At 41.5% G+C, this 23,339-nt stretch overlaps 1 protein-coding gene across 2 annotated transcripts; it reads right to left on the bottom strand.

Annotated features, from left to right (window-relative positions):
• Positions 1 to 984: 984 nt before the first annotated feature.
• Positions 985 to 23,338, bottom strand: EXOG (exo/endonuclease G). Of its 2 annotated transcripts, XM_086466946.1 has the most exons (7): positions 23,188 to 23,335; positions 21,719 to 21,868; positions 18,089 to 18,228; positions 17,934 to 17,995; positions 16,229 to 16,336; positions 13,078 to 13,192; positions 985 to 1,576 (listed from the first exon to the last, which is right to left on the bottom strand). In XM_086466946.1, exons 1-7 carry the CDS (start codon positions 23,333 to 23,335, stop codon positions 1,115 to 1,117), a joined length of 1,185 nt encoding a protein of 394 aa, XP_086323072.1. In that variant the 3' UTR covers positions 985 to 1,114. The 2 variants fall into 2 exon arrangements, with proteins under 2 accessions (XP_086323072.1, XP_086323073.1); XM_086466947.1 differs by lacking the exon at positions 17,934 to 17,995 and having other exon boundaries at positions 16,229 to 16,305; positions 23,188 to 23,338.
• Position 23,339: the final 1 nt, after the last annotated feature.

Below are 23,339 nucleotides of genomic sequence, written 5' to 3'. Positions count from 1 at the left end.
AGATACAAGTCACATGAATTTCAGACATGAGTTAAAGATTTATACACAAATATGTCTGAAATTCAAGATGTATACACAAATAAAGTACGAAACTCATGAAAAAAAAAAAATTCATTAAATCTCCCAAGCAGATGCAAATCTGAGCAACTTCACTTGCTGCTGAAACAGAACTGGAAATGCATTTTTAGTCAATCTTCTGCTTTCATGTAACAGTTTTGTTGTGAAGTTTATAGACCAAAGGCTGGTGCTGGGAAAAAAGCCAGTGAGTGACTAACCACAAACAAAAAGGAAGCAGTGCTCACATCTCAAATCAAACAATATGCAAGGAAACACATTTATCCAAACTTAGTGGTGAAAGTGAAATATTAAGCTTATGTTAATTTATGAAAACTCAGCCTACACAGGTAGTAACTTGTGTAAACTCTGCTTCCATTGTTATTTAAAAAAAAATAATTGCAGAATTATACATGAATGAAAGAAGTCCGCTGCAAAGGACAACAGTTGACAGCTACTGACATGCTAAAGTATCCAAAGCACACAAGGTCAGGAGAGGTAAGGGACAATCTGGTTTGGGTAACGCAACTACGTAAAGACTGTAAGGGATTCAGATGCTGTCTTACAGCTCTCCAGTAAGAAAGTGTTAAATGAAATCTTTCTAAATTAATTTCATTTTTAAAAATGCCCGAAAGTACCATTGCTTCTACAGCATCATGCTGAAAGCCATTTGCAGGCGGAATTACATTTAAACACGTTCCAGTTATACTCCCAAGGTGTCTACTATCTATTTTTATAGTATTCCTAGAAGGGATTCCATACAAACCCCAAGTCTGACGTCTCGCTTGCAAAATAGCACAAAGCCTTTTCTGGAGGTCCAGTAATCTATTCATGCCAGAAAGGGGTCATTTTCGTTTCCCACATTTCAGTACTGCAGCAAACCACGTGTGTGCATCATGTTACAGGAGAATGAACGTTATTCCAAACCCATCAGCTTCCAAATGTTTCTTTATTGTTTTCACGGTTCAAAAAAGGGTAATTCACAGAGCCCTTGTCTTTGTGTTTGCCTTCAGCTCCCCTTTCAAAGTGCAAACCCCCAAACATCTTCCTGAACAAGTACTCAGCCAGCTTTCCCCTCTCTAGCTGCTAGCTCTTTTTCCTGCAGTAGTTCTTCTTCCTTCTTCTTGTGAAGCTTTAGAAGATATTCATCGGGCTCAATTCCTGCCTCCCTTAACTCTGACATGGCTTTCTCCAGCCGGTGCAACGTACGGGCACTTTGCACTTTTCGAGCGGTGATGTACAACGTAAATTCCTTGAAGCCCATCAGTTTACAGGAATCCACCTCACAGATATTTTTAACATCTTTGCTTTTGTCCACCTGGGGAAAGAAAACTAAACCAGACATTTTTTCCAGATCTTCAATGTTTACTTGGAACTCAGTCAGCTGGTGACCGAAGCCTATGGGATCGTTTGGCACCACAAAAGCCCCCAGGACCAAGGGCTCTGTAGACATTCTGCTTCTTCTGGCAAGGATCACCTTGTACAGGTGGGATGGCACAGCTACATCATCCTTCCCGATTACCTGTCAAAAGGAAAGTTATGTTAGAGACACAGATCTTACCATTTGAGGGGGAAAAAAAAAAAGGGAGACTAATCTTACTACCCCTAAAAAGGAGCCACAGCACATAACTCCACCATAATCACGCGCAATATTATCAGACTAGACCCTGAGGTGGAAAGCACCATTTCATTGCAGCTCCTTATATAGCTGGTCAGGAATGAGCTAGTTATTTGCTGCCTGATTCTCTCTCTCAAACACGGAAAGCAGGGCAAAGAACACTTTGCTGCAGGGTTTTTTTGGCCACTGTTGGTAGGAGACTTTCCCAGAAGGTTCTCTGCCTTTCTCCTATAACACCATTGACTTTACATCATACTGTTAAGAAGAATGATGCAGACAAAAGGTGAAAAGATTAGTAAAAATCTGTAAAGATCTGTGACAAGGAGCTCTGGTAGAAGAACAAACTCAAATCTCCCAACGCAACTTCAATTACAGCTGAAACTGAACCGGAACCAAATCTGAAAAATACATTTGGAAACAGGGAGTCAGCCATGACCCCAGCTCCCTAATGCTGGCGCAGATCTGTAAGCGTAGCTGACTTGAAGGGATGGCAGAGCTCCTTTCTCAGACTGCATCACCTTGTTAACGCTTGAAAAGCTGTTTTCAGTAACAGTGGCTCTATACTAGGTTCCTGACCTGACAGTTTCAAATCATGCAGTTTTTCACATGCATTTCAAATCAAGTCTGACTTACCTTCTGTTAGTTACTTTTTTGTATCTCAATTGCCCATACACAGGCTGTTTTTAAAAGCTCCATTACCTAAGTAAGCATTTTTTTGAGGGGACCTGGATATGAAGAAGTACATTCAGTGACTCAGTACATTCAGTGACTCAGACTCTCTTGGAACAGAAGTCTACCCAAAGAAAATGCACCTATTTCTTCCATAAATTCACTATGATTCCACTGAAGAGCTTGCACATGTTGGGTTTCCTGCTCTGTCACTCAGACCAGGATCCAGGAATTTAACTCGAGCACCAGGAGGGATCAGGACTCTGAATTCACGTGAAATCTGTTAAAAGCTCACACACATACGTATACACTAGACACCCCCACCCTGTGTCAGGAATAAGTCCAAGGGAATATACCTATTGATGATAAACGTAATCTCTCCAGTACTCAAAAAGTGGTGCTCGTGCATGCACTGTATTAGGCTTTTTTTTTCTTCAGTACTGCTGAACTGAATCTGCCACACTAACGATGTGTAACAGGCTCACACATGGAAAATCTGAGTTTTGCATAACCCTTCTGTATAACTAACCTTCTAAAATTTGTACTTTTATTCTAACGACGACAGAAAAGATGCAGACACCTTACAAAAACTACAAAGGCATCTTGTTTTACACATAAAATCCAGTAATTTGGTACTACTTCCCATATTTGCAATACCTGCAAAAGCAAAGACTACTTGTTTTGATTTTTTGACAGCTTTTGTTAGTTAAAATGCAACTTCAGAGAAAGCAGGTATTTATTTCACTGCCACAACCAATCACATTGATTGAAAGTATTTTACAGACTATTCCAGTTCAGACATGCTTTGTCCATTCATATATTCAGTATAACTCAACCACAAAAGAAACACTTCCTATGTATGCTTTATTCTGAGAGTATCCAGCACTTCTGCCAAAGAAAGTACATTTTTGAAACTAAACTTTGCCTGTGGCTACTGAACCAAGGTTCGCATCAGTCTGTTCCAACAGTTAACTCACTTCAGTTATGAATTCTTCCAGTGCTTCAAGTGTGGCTTCTAGCTCTGTTACCATTTTTTTAAGTGACCGGTCTTTAAGTCTTACTGGTTAGACCAAACCCAGAGAAAGTACCTTCAGGAGAAAGGGAAACCTCTGATGAAGAAAGTTTTTTCATGTTTTCTCCAACAATGTATTAGTAGCAGTAATGTTTCTGGCAAACACGTGCTCTTTGATTTCTTTACTCTGTTACAGAGTATTTTCCTCCCCTTCCCTAAACTAGGCTATTTAACAGCTTTGCTGTAGTTAAAATGTTCTTTGTTGTGGTGGTTTTTTGTTTGCCACCCCCCCTTTTTTTTTTTTTTTTTACAAAAATGATCTTGTTCACGCCACCAGCCTTCTAAATAAAGCTCTGCCTAGACATCTAACAATCATTGAAACTGGTAAGCAAGAACTAAATGCCTTATGCCAAACCTACCTTCCCTTTCAACAACGACAGATGTCTTGATGGGGAAATTAGAGCTCCTGAGTGTCACAGCACTTTGCATTTAGCAGTCAGTGTGGGTGAAACCAGAGTTACAGCTCCTCAGAATCAACTCCATAAATAATCAAAACTGACTGACGCTCAGGTGACTTCAAAATACACTAAAAACTACGCATCAACGCACTGTTGTATCTAGAGGGTTAAAACCAATCTACAAAATGGATGGTGTTGGGAGTGTAACCTATTTGAGATAGACGGCACTCAAACTGGGGAGTGCATGCAACGTATGGGGGGTGAGAGGGAGTATTGGGGGTGAGAGGGAGCGAGCCCAGGAACAGGAGAAGATCTGAGGGGGAGAGGAGGGGCTCCTCGTTTCCATATTCACCCAAGTACAGGCAGTGCCTGACACTGTGGAAGGCAGAGGGGGCTGGAGCATCTTTTCTCCCCCTGGAGCAGGCAGCTTGCAGAGCCTGCACTGCCACCCCACCTCCTGCACACCCCCCAGGGCAGGGCAGAAGAGGAGGAGGAGGCTGTGCCCCGCTGCACTGCACCCTGACGCGGCTGTGGCCTCCCGAGAGAAGGCAGAGGTGAGACTAAACCCTGTTCCCCAGATTCTCGCTGGGCCAACAGTCTCCTGACCTGCAGTGCCTTTTCCAGGCTTTTTCACACAGTTTTTTTCCACATGTATATGTACTAGGTTCTCCTTGCCTCCCTCCCCTTCTCAACACCTCCCACACACAGACACATACCAACATCCTCTGTTGGTTGTACACAAGACCAGAGGAAGGGTGAACAAGCAGATGGAGCTGTTACAAGTATCTCCAGTTAGGGGGTACACGGCATAGGTAAAGCAAACAGGTGAACACGTGTTGAGTGAGCCCGCGGAGGGAACAGGGGACTGAGTCCGAGGACTGAGTGGGCAGACGGAAAGGCTGGGGAATGAATAGAGCTGCACGTAGAATAGTTCGGTATGAAATGGAAATGTTAAATGCCTGAAGAGGGTGTTAAGGGAAAACAGACCCCGTGCTTATGTAATATTATGCAAATACATACATTCTATGCAAAATAATGCAATTTATGCATAGTATATGCACCTATGAAGGAGGGAAGGAAAGAGAGGACTAGTTCAAAATGAAGGAAGCGGTGGCCTTTGAGAAATATAGATCTAAATACAACTCTATACAGGCAATGGCCATACATGTAATTTGTGTACCACTTCAGTTCCACATAAGCTCTCTTCTGAGGATTTAAATAAAATCTAAGTAGTGCACAGGCTTTACACTAGTCCTCTGAATAGCAGTAAACTGCATCTGTAATTATTTCACTGAGTTCTAATACTGTTAAAGTGATTAAAACGAACTTCAGCCTGCCAAACGGCCAGAGTCCCTAAGTGTCCTTCCCTTATACAAAACAGGGCATAAAAGTTCTATTCCCTGGTCATTCTGCTGGAAAACACCATCAAAGGAGGGTGCCTGATTTCTCTAACTCAGTAAATATGCATAACAAAGAATACATATGATTTTTTCTGCAGTTAAAGCTTATGTGAACCGTGCACAGGATGCATCGCCAATAATTTCTGCAGTCAGTGTGACCCAATGGTTTCTGTTAAAAAAGGAAATGCGGTTCTGGAGCTCGCCATACTATTTCCATCATTATGCTCTGGAATACACCACAATTTGCTTTTTCATGGGACTAGATACAGAAGCTGCAGATAAATATTTCCATAGGGTTGCTCCCCCTCCCCCTCCAGCTCAACAGCCAGGGAAAGAAGTGTGATTCTGTAGAAGTGAAGTTTGCAACAGAAGCAATAAGCAGGAAAAACAAACTCAACAATTCATTTCCTATTGCCACCTAGAGTTATTCCTACCTAACTGCAGCAGTCTGAACCACCATTCTGACCTGCACCCACCCATTTATCTCAATGTGTGCCTAACAGAGGCAGATAGCATATGCTCCTATTGTAACAGAACAGAAAATGGGTTAAGATTATCCATGCACAGATGTTGACTTTGATTTGTGCTAGTCTATCCACAGGCAGCAGACGATCTTTCGGCAATCAATGCCTGAAACAGCTATCTGTCCCAGCTGGAGAAGAGCAACAGTTTTTAACAGTATCTGTGATTCAAGAAAAAAAAAAAAATCTTACACGCTAGTATAAGCAAGAAAACACAGCAATGGCCTGCTGAAAATCCCTGCTGTCCCACGTGCCTTCACACCATGTTTATAACAGGCCACAAGGTAAATTTTTGTGTAATCCTTTGAAAATTTCCATTTTTCTATTCCTATAAAATTTTGCTTAATCTTTCAAACTTTCAACAGCCTCATAACAGGAGAAAAAAAAAAGCACTCAAGCCAAAAGCCTTCTTTTTCTAGCATTAAATATATTCCTTTCCCAACATCATTTGGGAAACCAATGGGACATTTCAGATACTATTTCCCTTTGCTGTCTGGATCAGTTCAACATAAAAATGTTCATTGCTGTAACTTTTTGCAGCTGCTTATTCCTTTCACTTTTCCTTTGCTCTTGTTTTCTTTGGTGATCTGGTGCTGGCTGAAGCCCTATGACTGAACTGGTGACATCTAATAGCGCAACATTACAATAATGTCATTCTCACCACAGTGTTTATTGGTTTTTATTATTATTGACATTGTTATCGACACTCCACAAGTGTATATAAATCTGTAATACTTCTCAATGCCCAACTAAACGTGGACAGCTGTCATGAGGATGGGCCACTAAAACTTGTGCAATTCCTGACATTTAGAGGTGTTTACATATTGCTAAAACAACAAACGTGTTGGTAAGCAGTTAAAAGAGCTCACAGGGACAGAGAAAGGCAAGGGCAGAAGTAAGATGATTTCTTAAAACAGAGAGAACTCAGTGAGCTTTGATAAATTCAAAGCAAAGTCACTGGATGGGGATTTGGCTTAAGCTTGGCTTTCCTCACAATTTTGGCCAAATCCCTAAAACTACTCTTGGTCGTCATTTTTAAAATTGGAGGAAAGACAAACTTGATACTATCTGTGGAGTGCTTAAGCATCACAATAAATAATGAAGACCTTTGCTAATGGCATTTAGGGTAAGTTTAAGCATATGGCATTAATGAATGTCACCTTCGTGGTGGCAGATAAATACGCAGCAAAGCAGCCCCTAAAAATGACAGTTCAGAGCTTATGAGAAAGAAAACATCATTCTTACATAAACAGGAGAAAAGGAATATCTAAGGTGTAATGGCAGAATGCTTGAAACTATGTTAGAAGAAAACAGTGTTACACTCGCTAGAAATTTTAAAAAAAGTTTAAAACATACACAAATGTTATCATATTTTCCTTTTTATACTGGACTTATTACAGCTTCCCAGAGTGGTAAGAAAATTATTATCTTCTGAAAGGGTAGGAATAATTTTTAAAGAAAGGAACCATGAATATAAAAGTAGTATTTTGCCACCTAGTGACTAGAAAATGAAAATCAACCGTGATAGCCTTTCATCAGTGAGAGCCAGCTTTGGATTGGCAATTATCCGAGATTCTCTTAGAACCTGGTAAACAGAAATCACATTCAATCACGCCTTAACTGCTAGCACACACTGAAGAGTCCCTGCATCAAAGGGCACCATCATCAAATACATTAAAATGATAACTCCAGAAATTTCCTCTACACTCTAGTAACCGTTTCTTCACTCCCTCTGTATAATAACCAGAGTCCAGAACTAAGCCTTACTGCAAACCAGAACCGCCTGAAAACAAACATACGCACAATTCTCATGTAGCAGCACTTCCATCTACATCCGGCAGTAACAAAATTAAGACTTCTGTCACATTTCTTGATGGACAGAATTCAAGGACATCATTCCTGTCACCCAAAACAAGACTGCAGCTTTCTCTGAATAGGGATTCGTTCTGTTTTAGCTGTAACTAGAGGCACAATACTGACCGGGCCCATCAGATGTTTTACTGTAGATAGTACCATTCCTGCTGATATGACCCCAGGTTTGACAATCCAGAGTTTTATTATAATTTGATACTAAACTCCCTATAGAAACAGACTTTCTGGCAGTATAAAAAACTCCCCTTGCTATCAGTATAATTTTATTTACTTGATCATTGTGACAGCATTAACTGCCTTCTCTCATATTTGTGACAGGCAGCACTGATTCTATTATAGTGGTTTTTCCCCAATATTTGAGAGAACTGTCATACGGCATTGAAAAGAACTGAGGGGTGTGAAGACAGACCTAGGAATACAGAAAATACTACAGATAAAAATCATAGTAACAATCTACAACAAGACTGCAGAGCCAAGCACTCCAAAATGTAAATGTGTGTTGTTCAGGAAAACTTAATTTGCTACGGCTGGTCTGATTGCTATGGCCAAATCATTTGGCAATCCTAAAAAAGAAAGAAAGAAAGAAAGAAAGAAAGAAAGAAAGAAAGAAAGAAATTAAGATTAAAAAAAAAAAAGAGGAGATGGCAAAAAAAAAGCTGCCCCTAAATACATAGTTAGGGCATTAAGACAGACATCTCAACTCCCCCCCCACCCCTTTTTTTTAAAAAAATAAAGAGTGTGTGTATACACATTATGCTACTGTATTTACACGACGACAGACTACTACTTCCACTGAATCCATTTAGGTTACTTAATACTGAATCCACTACAGTCCCTATCACCACTCTTCCTATAATAAAAGAACCTTTGGGACGGGTACAGTGCTAAATAAAAGCAACCCCATAAATCTATCCTGCACCTTTGGTGTCTCTTCTCCTCCACTCTTAACCCAGTGTCTATTATTTTCATTTGTACATCACGTCTAAATTTAGGGCTGACAGAGCTCTCGTCATTTACACCAGCTGATCCAAGATCTAGCCCTTTGTCTATAAATTTTGCAGGACATGTATAGTGGACCTAGATCCAGTAGTTGCCCGCACAGCCTTGAGCCCAACAAACAGTAACAGTCCCCAGGTTTATTCCCTTCTTTAACAAGGATTCCTTCCCCTCTAGTATCTTGACTAGGAGGAAATCTCTACTACTTCTGAAAGTTGGCTGGGGAAAACCATAAAGTACCATCTTACATTTGAGAGGTGCAATTTGTTTCCCGGGGACTTATTTGCCACAGAACTAGATGACAAGTAAGTGTATCCTCTGGTACAGTTACTGCGCACCTCTGGCCCAGTCCAATCACTCAGTTTTGAAAATTAAACAGGAGACACGATTCCAGTATGAACCCAGTATGTCACTAAAAAGTACATCAAAATGTCTTCTTAAGAAAACGAAACCGTTATCTAAACTGTGCTTCCGTTCACCAACCATAGCCAAGTCTTCTTAAATTAGTATTTACTATGATGGCATTGAGGATAAAAAGGGTGGAGCATTGAGCATGACGCAGAAGATTTATTGTAAAATTTGTATTTCAAATTCCAAATCTGCTGACAGAGTAAAATCATTAAAGTGACAGTCACTGGAGAGCACTAACGTATAAAACAAGACAACGTCATTTTGATTTGATCTGGACAAAGATGAAAAACCTGCATCTGCCTCTCCAATTACACAGAACAGATTTTTCCTGTTGGCGTCCTATTTTACATATATTCTCAAAATATGCTTTCCAGATACCAAGCACAGTCATCAATCTGCTCTGCAATAAAAGCCTCTGCTGGATACAGATGAAATGACAGAACATATCTGAGGATACAGCAAGTTCAGCCAATAGATAGAACAACACTGGCATCTAAGGAGTTCAAGGTTAATTCCCTTTCTGGAATTAAATGGCAAATGGTACCAGAGTCCAAGCAGGAACTGGGAACAATGCCATGACCGATGCTCTGTTTTTCCTCTATAGTCATCTAAAAATAACCTTTTTGGATGTCCGATGAGAAAAACACCAGCCTGTAAAGCCATGGATACGTATTTCTCCGCTCCTTTAGCCAAAACCAAGGAAACTAAGGTTGAAGAGAGGATCTGAAACAAATCAATGCAGACACATTCACTGTAGTACTTCTGTTTTCTTTTTTCCACAGTTCTAGTCTCAGAGGAGAAGAAAAACATTAGGAAGGAGCTCAACCTTAACAGTCACATTGCCAGATTACAGGTTGTGAGTTTCGGCGCTATTGTGTACACCACAGCACTTCTCCTTAAACAGCACATACAAAGAAAAAGGACACCTTCTCACATCAGCTTCATAAGCCCAAACAATGAAGACTAAAAGCCTTTCATTTCTAAGTCACTTGTTTGAACCTAGCAGAGTTCACTCTGAAAGACAGCTAAGAGGCACCTTCCCTTCTCGTTCAGCTGCCAACTCCTAGTGTTCTTGGTTTAGGGGCGGAATCCCAGACTACCAACATCAACAGCAATGACTGCAATTATATCCAAGGAATCTGTTTGAAAAGAACTTCTCTCCAGTGCTTTGACAGGTTGTGTTCCCTCTTCTAAGTGTATGTGTTGATGAAAGCAGAAGGAAAAAAAAAAACAACCAATCCACAGAAAACCTAACACACCACTCTACTCCACTCTGAAGTCTCTCTCCCCAAAGGACAACTTCAACGGCAAGCACACAAACTTACGCCATAAAGATATTTCAAACTATCAAAACAATTCACAGCCTATATTCATTCACACTTAGGAGTGTAGCCAAAGAGGACCCAAATCAAATATTTTAATATTTAATACAATTAATTAACAAAATTAATTAAAAAAACCCAAAATCAACATTTTACTTTTACCACCTGTAGACGGCATTATCTGTACTTAAATACACCTTAAATACCAATCAATTTACACAATGAACGTCATAAGAAGCTGAGTGAAGGATTTACAAATGTGGCCAAATGGTGAAATGAAAACACGAATACCATCACTCTACCATTTTCAATCTCACACCGAACTTCACTTCACAGTTTATATTTAAGACCAAAACTGATAAAATATTCATAAAAGACCAGAGTTGTCATTAAACCCCAAAGACGATGAAGACATCCTGGCAACAGACAAGAACAGAACAGTATGATGATCAAAGCAGCACGGACATTTTGTGCCACTATTATTCCACCACCATATCCTGGTACCAAGTTATTTTGAATAAAGGCAGTAAGATGCAGCGCCTGCTCTTATTTTTACCTGGGGAATACTAAAACTTACATTTCAAAACCAAAATGGAGAGCCACAATCATTTTTCAGAAAGGTAATCTTTCTCATCTAAGTAAACACCTTCTCTAGAGAACAACTAGTAAAAGATGACCAAGATTGAAGTGAAGCAGTTGATAGATGCAGCTGATTGACAGATGATTCAACTGCTTCCTGGAAAATAATTTCCAGTTATAAAATGTTCAAGTCAGCTCAGGATTTTTAATTCTTTGCTATGTAAGTTGAATATGTCTTTTTAGGGATAAAAATACATATGCAATACCCCAACAGTTACAGGAAGACAAATTCCAGCAAGCTGTGTGCAAGCTTGGAGAACTCTTTCGGTACCATTCTGCATGACAGTAAGCCAAACACTCAGCCTGAGACTGCTGAAAGGGAACATCTCCCTCTCACGAAAGGGAACATGTTCCCAGCTATGCGCTTTTGGCCATATCTCATGCTGTCACCAGTATGGACTCCTCTGTGTGCTGCTCTATCTTACTACAGCAGTAGAAAACAAGCCCAGTAAGCAAAGAGAGAGTCCACTATGGATGGTTTTCTATTGCATTGGGTGATTGAGCACCTTGTGGAAGGATCTGACAGTCATCAGCGCTGGCAGACAAGGGAAAGGACTGGAAAGTATAATGGGCAACAGCAAAGTCATCACTCTCCCTTTGGGTGGCAAGGAACCATTGCCTGTCTGAAGCTGGCTTTGCCACCAACTTATCATGTGGCACTGGTCATATCCCTTAACCATGGCGTATTTATCCACTCGAAAACGAGCACAGTTGTCACCTTACTCACAAAGATGTGTGGTGAGAGCTGAAGTTTGGAACTGCCACTGAACATGAAAAAGATAAATTACTATTACTGCATTTTCATATCCATAACATATGACTGTCTGGAAAAAAAATAACACCAAACCCAAAACCAAAGCTGTGATTTTGTCACAATCAAGGTTATAGACATGTGCGGATGGAGACAGTTTTTAAAGAAGTAAAAAGGTAAGAGCGAACAGGAGAAACATTCTCTCATGACTGAGTTCCAAGTTCAATCAAATGGAAATCAGCTGTGTATTTATAACGGAGAAATAATGCCTAAATCTTACCGCTAAACAAGCCAGTGTTGAAAGCTGAACATCTCTCTCTTTTGTGTCTCTCATATCCCTCTGAAACAGGGGCTTGTTATAACAAGCTCGTTCATTGCTCCTCAGAGAACTAGTTGGACAGCTGAATCACTCACGAGCTGAAGCTGCAGTTGATCCAAGTACTTATTTTCAAGGAAAAGTGTTTTTTCAAGAGGCACAAAATACAGCATTTATTATTTGCGTTACGCAAGCTTTCATCTACCAACTGAAAACAGGAATAATATCTCATTACAGCAGGGGCAGAAGGTAACACTCCCTCCCTTGAATATCTTACTACGCTCAGATCCTACAGATGTCTAAACACATGCTTACAAAGAGTAAGTCAGGATAAGGAATAATAAATTCACCTCTCAACTTGATAGCCTCTCCTACCTGTCTATCAGTAAATTTCTAGAGACTGTGCATGATCAATCCTAAATCTTAAGGTATCTTAAGCAGGTAATAAAAATGGGGGACCAAAAGAAGAAGGGGGGTTATCAGTACCGTGGACCAGTGATTATACTGCATTCAGCTAAACCTACTGAACTTGCACAAAATATACTCAGAATCTCAGTTGCAAGGCCCCACCTAAGTGATGCACAGGGGACATCAGCAAAGAATTGCTTTTGAAATTAACAGAGCACGGGCATTCCAACACCCCATACAGTTCTGAGAAACCCATACTACCTTTGTATTGCACTGGTTCTAAAAAATATCAATAAATAAATGAATAGATGCCTACACATCAGCAAAACCCACTAACTCTCTGCTTAGATACTGCCACGTATTATACAAGTCAGAAAACAGCTTCACTGCAGAATATGAACAGACATTTAGTAGATTCCTTTGAAACGAAATTATTTTAAAATCATACTTTTTCACGTGTAGACAAGATAAGAACATCTCTACTGAACTTGTCCCATCCAGTATTGGACATTTTGTACACTTCGCATGAGCTAAGATGTTTAACTTTGTTTTATTATGCTACAATTTCAATTTTAAATAAATAAATAAAGCATTACCACTGCACCATTACCCAGCAACACATATACATACCTGGTAAGTAACGCTCTTCTTTCCATCATCATTCGTTTGAGGCAAGGTCAGAGGTCCAGAAACCACCCAAACATCCTCAAATCTCTCAGTCAATTCCCGACAATACATTTCCATTCTGGAACACATTTGTCAGACAGGGTACAGTCAGCTGGGAAAACTTAAACATAATAATCTCTGAAACATACTGGGAAGGGCAAGATGAACTACTGACAGTTTGGCAGCATTTTTCCAAACTCGTGTGACTGACTCGCAAGCCAAAGAAGGCAAAACACAGGCCCAAGTCATGCTTCCCACTTGTCCCAGGTTCACTTTGTTACAGACAGGCATGAGTTTACCACACGCATTTCAAAATGGTTTCTGTAGCCTTACCACCTGTCCTGAAAATCTGAGTTCTCTACTTACTCCCACACTTGACACTAGTAAGATACTGTTGATGGTCACTTGGGATTAGTAAAATACTTGTTTTAAACCGCAAATTCTGGTGTTCTTACTCCAAAAGGTTTTACCACATTACTGAATTCGTATGTTCCTCCCCAAGGAACCAGCATCCTGCAACAGACAGCTCCTTCCGTAGCTCAAAGGACTTAGGAAAGTTTCTACGTGCCATTCCCACTAAGTCTACCCATGGGTTTTTTGTATAAAACTCTTTAAAAATAAAGTAGCAACTTCAGAAATACTAACATTATTTTTGCTTTTTTAAACTAATCGACTCAGCATACAATATTTCTCCAAATAAGGTGGTTTCTGGAGCATGTCTATTTTACACAGAACAAAAGATTATACCCTGTCTTTGATCTAACACCCTAAGTGTTTAGAAACCACGTAGAGTGAGCACCCATTGGTCCTTTACTAAAGATAGAGTTGCACTTCACTCAAATGGACAAACACACCAGAACATGAGACAGATGCACCCAGCTCATTTGGCTGCCTCTGAAAAGGGGAGGTTTCACCCCCTTCTCTGTCTCATCCCTGTTCCTCATCCCTCTCCCACGGGCCACCTTTAGCACTGTTCATCTGTCAGTAACCCTGAACAAAACCAGCCTTTTTTTTTTTGTGCTGGGTTAGTGAGTTAAATCAACTCACACAAATCAGAATCGGCAGGAATGAGCCCCACGAACCAGAATTAGCAGGAATGAGCCCTTTCTTCCTTGGTAATAATGAGCTGCCACGTGGTACACCAAAGCATCGACCACAAGCTGATTTTTTTTTTCCTGCTGTCATCAGCTTTGCTTCCAAGCAGCTCAGCTCCTCAGGCTGTCTCACTGCATGGCAATACAAACACCACCTGGCACAAGGAAAGAATGGGAATAAATGCAGCTACAGAGCAAACTGCCTTTGGTGGCAGCAGGGACAGAGATCAGATTACAGTGACCATGAAATCGCACTCATAAGAAGATAGAAAATGACAGTTATACATCAGGAAAGAAAGCAGCATGCATGTTGGTGGGATGAGAATGAGGAATAAATACCAAGGGGCAGTTAGACCACACCACTGAACCAATCTAATAGCTTACTATCTAATAGCTTGCTGAAAGATGCAGTCCTGCTCTCCCCTTTCCTACTGCTCCCCTTGTCTGCCCAAGCTGAACAGCCCTACTCCATCTTCTGTGTTGGCTCTGGCACTCATCTCACCAGTTGATCCAATTTTCTAATCTGGCAGAAACATACCCAAGCAAAACAAAATGCGAATCAGTTTAACTGGGTTAGCAAATGGAATTGACTCGCCGCAGTCAGGCTAGTACCAGAGCTGGAACTGGGAAAACAGCAAAACCACATGGCTGGATCACTTCAAAAAACAACAGGCTGTTAACCTGGCGAAGCTGTATTGTCTACCCACACCTCAGAAGACAATTTGAGAAGCAAACCATAAAAAAAAAAAAAAAAGAAGAGAGTACTGAAGCCAGGAAGGGATAAAACACATGTGAAATCTGGTACCCTTGAAACTATTTATCATTAAACAAGTGACTGACAAAACACGTGGCACAAATATCTTGTTCATGTATTTAAACTGTGGGGATAGGGTGCTGGGGTTGGGAGAAAGCGGTAATAGCTGCTTAAATTGTGTGGCCAACAGTGCCAGGGGAAATTTTCAAGCACTCCCCATGGCTTCCTGATCAGGCAAGAGATCCTGCTCAAGACAAATAAAGTGTTTCCAACCTTCAATTAGTACAAATGCCTAGCTTTGGTATAAGGAAATTTTATGCTCAAATACTCGAGGTATTAAAACAATAATAAAAAAAAAAACTTAAAAAGTTATAGCATTTTATTTGTCTATAAAACCGTATAACCTTCCTGAACGCCTCATATGATTTTATATGCATTCTTGTAAAACTGGAAAGCCGTGTGTAGTTGAATGATGATGCATTTTTGATAGACTCTTAGTACAATACCATACATAATTTTGCTAACCTTCCCTTGAGCAAATCTTGTGAAATTCATCATTTCCCCCTCCTGTTTCTGAGCCTTAACATTCTGTAAGTCCTCTGCAAGAAGCACTGGATGAATGCGACTTTTATTAATGTTTTTCTGTGCTCAAAGGAAGGAAAGAATAAAAATCCTGCATGAACAAAGTTTAAATTTATCAACCACTCACTTCACCTCAAACCCAACCCAGCCAGCTCTCACAAGTGACAGAGAACCTGCCTGACTGCTACTTGGAAGTCAGCACTCGAAGAAGCACCTAAGACCTGAAGTAGTCACGACTCAGTGGGGAGCCCTCAGTTCTCCAATTCAAAGTGAAGCAATATCCACATACAGAGATGTGAATACTTTCACACTGGAAGTGCTTTTTTGAGGCAGAGATGTTAAAGCAAGATCTAAACCCTTTCCTTGCTTCTCTGGAATCTTCCTTAAGGACAGAGATGTTAAGCCTGGTACCTTTACCCACATCAGCCAGAAGAAATCGTATCTATTCTAAATAAATGTTCTCTACAGTCTGACTGAATAAAGAACTAAAGTAGTCATTATATTGTTCTTGCACTGCGAGGACTGAGCCGCCTTTTATTTCACAGAAAGTTCCTATGCTCTCTACCGATAGCCTATAAAGTGCCCTGGAATACTTGGAGGGGAAGAGGCTTTATAAATACAGCATTTTTGATTTATGCCACTGCCTGATATTTTTCACTTAGTTTACTTACAAGTAATTCCTCACCTGTTCCAAAATCCAGCATTGTTTTCATAATTCTGAGGCACAATGTTAGACAGATAAAATGTTTCGGCCATAGCTCTCTGCATAGAGAAAGAAAATAGTATGATTTCACTGAAACATTTATGAGCTGAAAACACATTTTACAAGTTTTTGGATCCGAATCTATTTCTACTTCACTCTTAATATCATCAACATAAAAGGTCAGATAAAACCTAAGTCGGAACATCTACAAAAACATTCTGGATTAAGAGGTGCATTACTGAGGTGCAAACCTTGCAAAACGTACCTTTTTTTTTTTTTTTTTGACAAAAATGTAGCACAAGAACACCCAATTTTAGAGGCAGAGGAATGACTACGTCACCCAGTGTCAGTTTTGTAATGTCTTTGGAAGCAACCAGCTACTCTTTTTGAACGGGGAGGATGCTTTCAGCCACGCTTTTCATTTATTTCACTGCCTAATGGCTAGCTTCTTCCTTCCCTTACAAGACAAGGTTTTATCAAAAATGTTCATCTGTATTTTACAAATACATAACATGCAGGCAATGAAATGATTTATGAGACCATAATGGTCAAACACCTACGTATCTGTTTGATTCTATATTCAAAAAGTGTCATAAACCTCTCTGAATTGAAGCCCACATCTCTCCAGCTGCTAAGAACCTAGCGCTAAAAAACTACGTATATGGAGGGAAATACAGGAGAATAAATTTCCAGGATCTTAACCCAGATCTTCACAGGTCCTGTACTTGTCAATATTTTTCAAATACTACTTCTTCAAAGTGAAGGGGCTGACAGAACTCCTTAAGATAATGAGCAAACACTACCTGCACTAATTAAACCGTGAAATTTTGAGCAAACACTACCTGCACTAATTAAACTGTGAAATTTAATTTTTATAATCCTGTATTTGAAAGATTGTATCATCCCACTGCATTTCAAGCCAGGTCCAGGATCTCTCTGCACAGGTAGCTCACCAGCAAAAACTCCCCAGATATCACAAATAACTAACCACAAAGGCACTTCCAGCAGAAATAAAACAACCGGCTCTTTCACCCACCACATGCCAGTGCTCTGTCACTCTGCCCCACTGCATGCTATTCTGCCTGGCAGAAACACAAATTCAAACTGCTGCTTAATTGACAAATTGCTGCATTAGGCACATTTCACAAGAAGATCCAATAAATCCAAGGCTGCTTTGTTAGTCAGCCAAGGCATTAGGGCATGCCTTTCTTACAGCTCAAATCAACGGCAGGTGAAGACATTTTAGAGACTGAACGAACTATGGCAAAAGAAGGTTCTAATTTACCTCACACACACCACCAGAAAGAAAAAAGCCTTTTAAATCATCCAGGCAATCCCCTTGCCAACACAGAGCAGTACTTAACAGCATCTTTGCTGTGCCCAATCTAGCCTTAAACACCTCAGCACCTGCTGGGCAGAATGAAGTCATCGTTTCCTCTCTCCCTTTAACTGAGCTTTGGCAGACGCTTTTGAGGTTTGTTTGGTGAAGGCTATCATCTTCATTTAACAGGCAATGTGATGTACAAGAGGTTGAGAAGACTTCACACTATAGTGTACAAGATATACTCACATCCCCTCTGCCAAACAAGCTACTCTAGGTGTGATTTAATGAAGAGAGGTATGTCACCAGAGGATGCACCTGAAGCAGACTGTGAGAGCATCCTACGGTGCTCAGCCAGGAACAGACCTTGTAACTGCAAGTCCAGGTCTGTGCATCAATAATGAGATCATGTTCCATCTCAAAATAAACTGCAAAAGGAACATTACACATTACTTTTAAGGGTCTTTTGACCCTTTCTGACTGATAAAACACAAATTAGAAAGAAAGAAAAAAGATCCTACTGTTGAAAATTTGTTATCTCCTGCTGGTGCCATGTGTCCTCGTGACCAGCCGCTCCCAAGGTAGTCTTCATTGACAGCACTAAACATTAGAGGGATGTTAGGATCTGGCCTGAATTTACAGTGCCTTCGGTCTGCATTGCCTGAGAAACAACATGCTAAATTGTTAGGTCAGCATTAAACCATCACAACAACTAGACAAAAAGAATTGGTTCAGTCACATCTTGCCAAACGACCTATGCTTAGGGGACTCAGCACGTTGATCTAAATTGAGTATTTTTCTCCTCAACCATACACGAGAAGAATTCAACTTAAATATCTGTGCTCCAGTCCTAAACTCATTCCCACTACACATTAGAAATTCTAATTTCTAGAAATTCTAGAATTTCCTTTTATAGAGGAAAACCAAAAGCAAAATACATTAGCTTTATCATAAATGCAGATTAATATAAAAGGCAAGACTGCTAAAGGTATAAACCAGCATAGATTCACTTTTTAGGACAATGAAGATATGCAGATCTTCACCAGCTGCAGGTCCATCTTATGTTTGATCCACTACAAGGATTTCTTCTTTTTCCAAGTCTAGCCTGGAAGCAGAATGGGTTTATCTTGATAAAGTTACACTTGGTAAAATGATAAGCACATTCAAGAGAATGGTGTTTTGTTCTTCATGGGCACAGAAGTAAGCACAGAGCTTTCCCATTCCTTTCCAAGATTCCCCTTCTGTCTTTCCAGACATTTGGGAATTACACAAAAAAATAACTAGGCCCAAGTCTTCTGGAAGACAAAAACTTGGGGGGGGGGAGGGTTGTGGGGGGAGCTAACTTAACTGTCACAGAGATGGCAACCTGCTCTAAGCTGCTGTCTTTGCTGGGGAGACTGTGACTTCTTCCCAGATTTACTGGCCATACACCTGTACTTGCATCCTTGCACTGTGTGGAGTCCCAGGAGACCTGGAAAAGAAGTCACTCTGAGTGGGCTGCAACTTTGAGACCACTTCATCCCAAACAGGGACTACTTCCTTGGAAAAGTGATGGCCAGAAGAGACTTGCATGAATTTTCTGGCACTGACAACCTCCAGTAAGACACCATCTTTCTTAGGGAATGGCCTGGCACCCAAGATCATCCATCGTTAAGGAAGGTGCTCCAAAAAAGCAGCAGAGGCACACGCAAGGGCTGACTCGGCTGTGCCTGTGCAATGTGTCAAGAGAGCTGCAAAATAACTGGCTTAGAGCACCATCACTGCTGTCTACAAATTTCTTTTTTCCCCAAATGACAATCCAACTCGAAGTAGCTGCAGCATACTGAATTTTCTTTATAAAATTCAGGGTGTCATCTTAGGCATCATGTCACAGATGCAATACACAGGACCATTACAAAGTCTCTTTTCATTTAAGCATGGATCAGGGCCTGTACACACCAGAGAGAACCTTCCTCAAACTTGGCACTTTATAAAGCACTTCCCGTTGCAATATAAGGCGAGGGGCAATTTTCCATAGTGATCACTGCTGGTGCTTAGAATTGCTTTTTCTTCTATAGCTGACTGGGCATACACACACAAACTGCAGGTGCTCTGGCTTTTGTGTCATGTCAATACCATCACCGAGCGCATATGTGCCCTACGCTGCCCTGTGCGCCGCACTGAGAACAACGTGTGGCTCAGGCTCTCCACTTGGCAGCTCTCTGAAGAACCCCAGAATATCCAAGGACCACAAGGAAGAAGGGAAGAGGTGGAAAACGAGCATGCATATGGATAATGCACCTCTTGGAAACCAGTGCCTGTAAGCAATTTCTTTTTCTTTGCTGACCGTCTGTGCACAGGTCCATGGAGATGATGTCAAAAGAGAGAGGTGGTCAGAGCATCTTTATGCGGGGCAGGTAGAAGGACAGAGCTTCACTCTTCTTTTTTGGTAAAGCATGTGACACAGGACTGATGCTTAGGAAGCAACACCGATAAGTTTATCAGCGTGCAAAACCACAGAATTCTTACTTGTAAAAAATCATATTTAATCTCAGTATTTAAGACAAAGTGTAATTTATGAATTAAACTTGAAAAATGGAAAAACAGATCCTCATTTATTCTCTGTTCACTGCTTTGCTAAAGATGGCTAATTTCTTCCGTAACCAGTTTTGTACGTCTCACATTTAAAGCTAATTTCTTTCCACCATGTTTTTTAAACATTTAAGTTCTTATTATTGATATTAAAATAATTTTTTTTACATCACATCCTTTCAAAACTCCACGACAAGGAACATTTTTGTGACCTTCCCCGACCAACACAGCTCTGCCTCAGATCTCAATTAGAGGAGCTATCAGACATAAATCAGAGCTGAACGCCTCAAGATGCTTAGTTTCAGCTTGCAGGTTAGTCGTATCTGATCATTTGGAAAACATTTTAATAACTCAGCTGTTAAGGCTCACTTGAAAGTAAGCCTGGAATTACTGCTTTCCTCTCAGAAAGAACTGGAATCAGCAATGCTACTTAGGGGTTGGTTATAAATATTTTCAGGATCACGCTTTTAATTTTCAAAGGTAATTTGAAGACAGTGATTAAGATATATTTAGAGGGGTACTGCGTTCATAAAACATTTTACAATTATACAGTTACCTCCATTACTAATAATTTGCCTTATAAAAACTGAACTAATGCTATAAACTTAATTTACAATGACTGTATACCACTCATATTTCATTCACCAGTGACAGCAAAAAATCACTGAGCCGCTGTCTTGCATAGAGAACAGGGGAGAGCATTAGATAATGCACATCAGAAAATACAACAAAACTGCATCAAAGTAAGTAATGGCTGCAGGGAGTAGGTAATGCCCTATGTAGCTTTGAACAATTACAACTCTTGATGCCCTTTGCTCCATTTTTATCTCGCAAATGGACATTCATCTTCCCATTCTGAGCAAATGTCTTTAAGATCTGTGGATGAAACAGTCTGGCCACTAAAGGCGTTGACTCCACAAGCATCCACACATACAGAGCAATACCTAAACTGACATAAATTGGACCACAGAAGTAATGACACTAGCTAAGGACACAACAGCAATTTTGATGTGCTTGAGCAATAACAATGAACTTTGCAGGTCTGAATCAGGTAAAGAAAGTTTAATTTTTGGTGTTTCATCTTCTCTCCATTCATTAAAAGAGTTAAGTTAAGCTTCCCTTTTGCAACATGGCTTACAGCGTTTACACTGACACAGCTACATTGATCTGGTGCTTAAAGACTCTTTCATAACAGAAATGTCTCACAGAAGGTAGCTCCGGTTCTTCCTTGTTCCTCCCTTTCGTACCCAGCCCTTGGGCCAAGTGTATCTTGCAGGCTTCACAAGACTGAACATACAATATCAGACTAGTCCCAACAAGAGAAAGAATACTGAAGAGGCCTGCCAACCTGCAGTGACAGATCTCTTTTAAATCACTGGCAACATCAGCCTTCATACTGTCACAAAGCTGACATCCACCCAGAGGCACACTGCCTCCAGTGGGACTGTGAATAGGCAGAAAAATCCCTACCTAGAGATCACTACAGGATTTTTCTCCCTGCCTACTCCTGGGTCTGCCTTCTGTGAACTGCAAAGCCCATTCTGGGCATCATAAAGATAAGTAAATAAACACCTACATACCCAGTGTCTTCTGTTTTGAAATATGTTCTATCACCCATCTAGGCACCCGCTTTGCCTGGTCATAAGACAGTGCATGATTTGTGTAACATCTGGTCTCTGTTCCAGCTTCAGGGAATCCGTATTTTTCCAGTAGAGACTCTTCCACTGGTTCTAAGGAGAAAAATAAACAGAAAGCCATCCAAAGATGAAATGTGATCAGAAAACAAGACAGTAAGAAAAGCATCCCAGTAGATGTAAACATACTGTATAGGGAACTACTTGAGATTACTGTCACAATCAACACCTAAAAAAAAAATACAGAGCATGCTATCCAGTGAAACACCTTTCTACCAAAAAAGCTGTGCTTTTCATCGTGTCCTCACATGAGGATCTCAGCTCTAGGACCAACTCATCCACTCCAGTGCCTACACACATCTACCTAGCAGTTGCTCTGTGCTGGCCTTCAGTAGAAAAGCTACCAGATATTTAGGGACAAATCAGGCAACACGGAGTTACAGACACAGGAGATCAACACACACAATTCACCCTTCAGAGCTGGAAATCACACTCCTCCTCACAAACTGAGATGTACAAGTTGAGCAGAAGCGCGAGTCCTGCCCTCACTGGAACGCTTACACTCTGCTGAATGAATGAAAGCTTTGCTTTGAGATTATTTTATTTCTGCAAGTAACATTCTTCTGTCATGGAGGAATATTTACATCCGTCTTACTGACTTCCTTGTCCTCCAGCCATCTGTTCGACAGCAACTCACATTTTTAGAGCCATTCTTCCTGTGCTTTCCAACGCTCCAGTACTTTTAAACCCTTCAGGCTGCAGAGAAAGCCATTCATTCCCACCGGAGCCTGGTGCCCCCCAACAGCCCCCTCCCTGCACCTCACACCCCTGTTAGCCCCCACAGCGAGCGGGCCGGGGCCTTCCCAAGCGAACAGCCACCACCCGTGCTGGCCTTGGCAGCGCAGGGGAAGCAACAGCTGAAATTTAGTTACGGCCTGACCTGAATTGTGTGTTTAAAAGTAAATATATCTGTATATGTACGCACGTATCTTTTATGGGGATGTTACCAGGCACACAGGACAACTGCTCCCCACCCCCCACTGCAACACGGGATGTTTGCAGCCACGGTGGAAGCCACAGCAAACCACTTTCCTCGCGTATCGCCAACATTTCGCTGTGAGCAGGTGCAGCAAGGGCAAGCTGCGTTTTTAGTGCAAGTTACAGCCCAGCATCCTCAAGCAACCTCCCCCCCCCCCCCCAGCCCGGCGCAGGTAGAGCGAACTCCCCGCCCTTCCCGGCACGCTGTCCGCACCCCAGGACGGAGGCAGCTGGGACAAGGCCCCTCTGAGAGGAGGGAGCGGGCTGAGGGGCAGGGGCGGCTGCGGGCAACGGGGCCGCCCTGAGGCGCCGCCGCTCCCGCCCCGCGGCACCACGAGGCCGCCGCGCCCGGCCTCCCCTCTGCCCGCGGCTCTTACCCTCCGGCAGCGCTCTCCCGGGGACCGGCTCCGGCTGGCTCTGGCTGCGGAGGAGCCGCCAAGCAGCCCAGCAAGACGCGGCGGCGCCCGCGGCGGCCCCGCAGACGAAGCCGCCCAGGAAGCGGCGGTGGCGGGGGAAGGCCGCCATGGCG

The sequence above is a fragment of the Leptosomus discolor genome, chromosome 6 (genome assembly GCF_034619465.1).
Source record: "Leptosomus discolor isolate bLepDis1 chromosome 6, bLepDis1.hap2, whole genome shotgun sequence".
In the NCBI taxonomy this organism is placed as follows: domain Eukaryota; kingdom Metazoa; phylum Chordata; class Aves; order Leptosomiformes; family Leptosomidae; genus Leptosomus; species Leptosomus discolor.
Note: the sequence above shows the minus strand (reverse complement) of the source record. Positions and strands in the feature narration are given on the sequence as shown.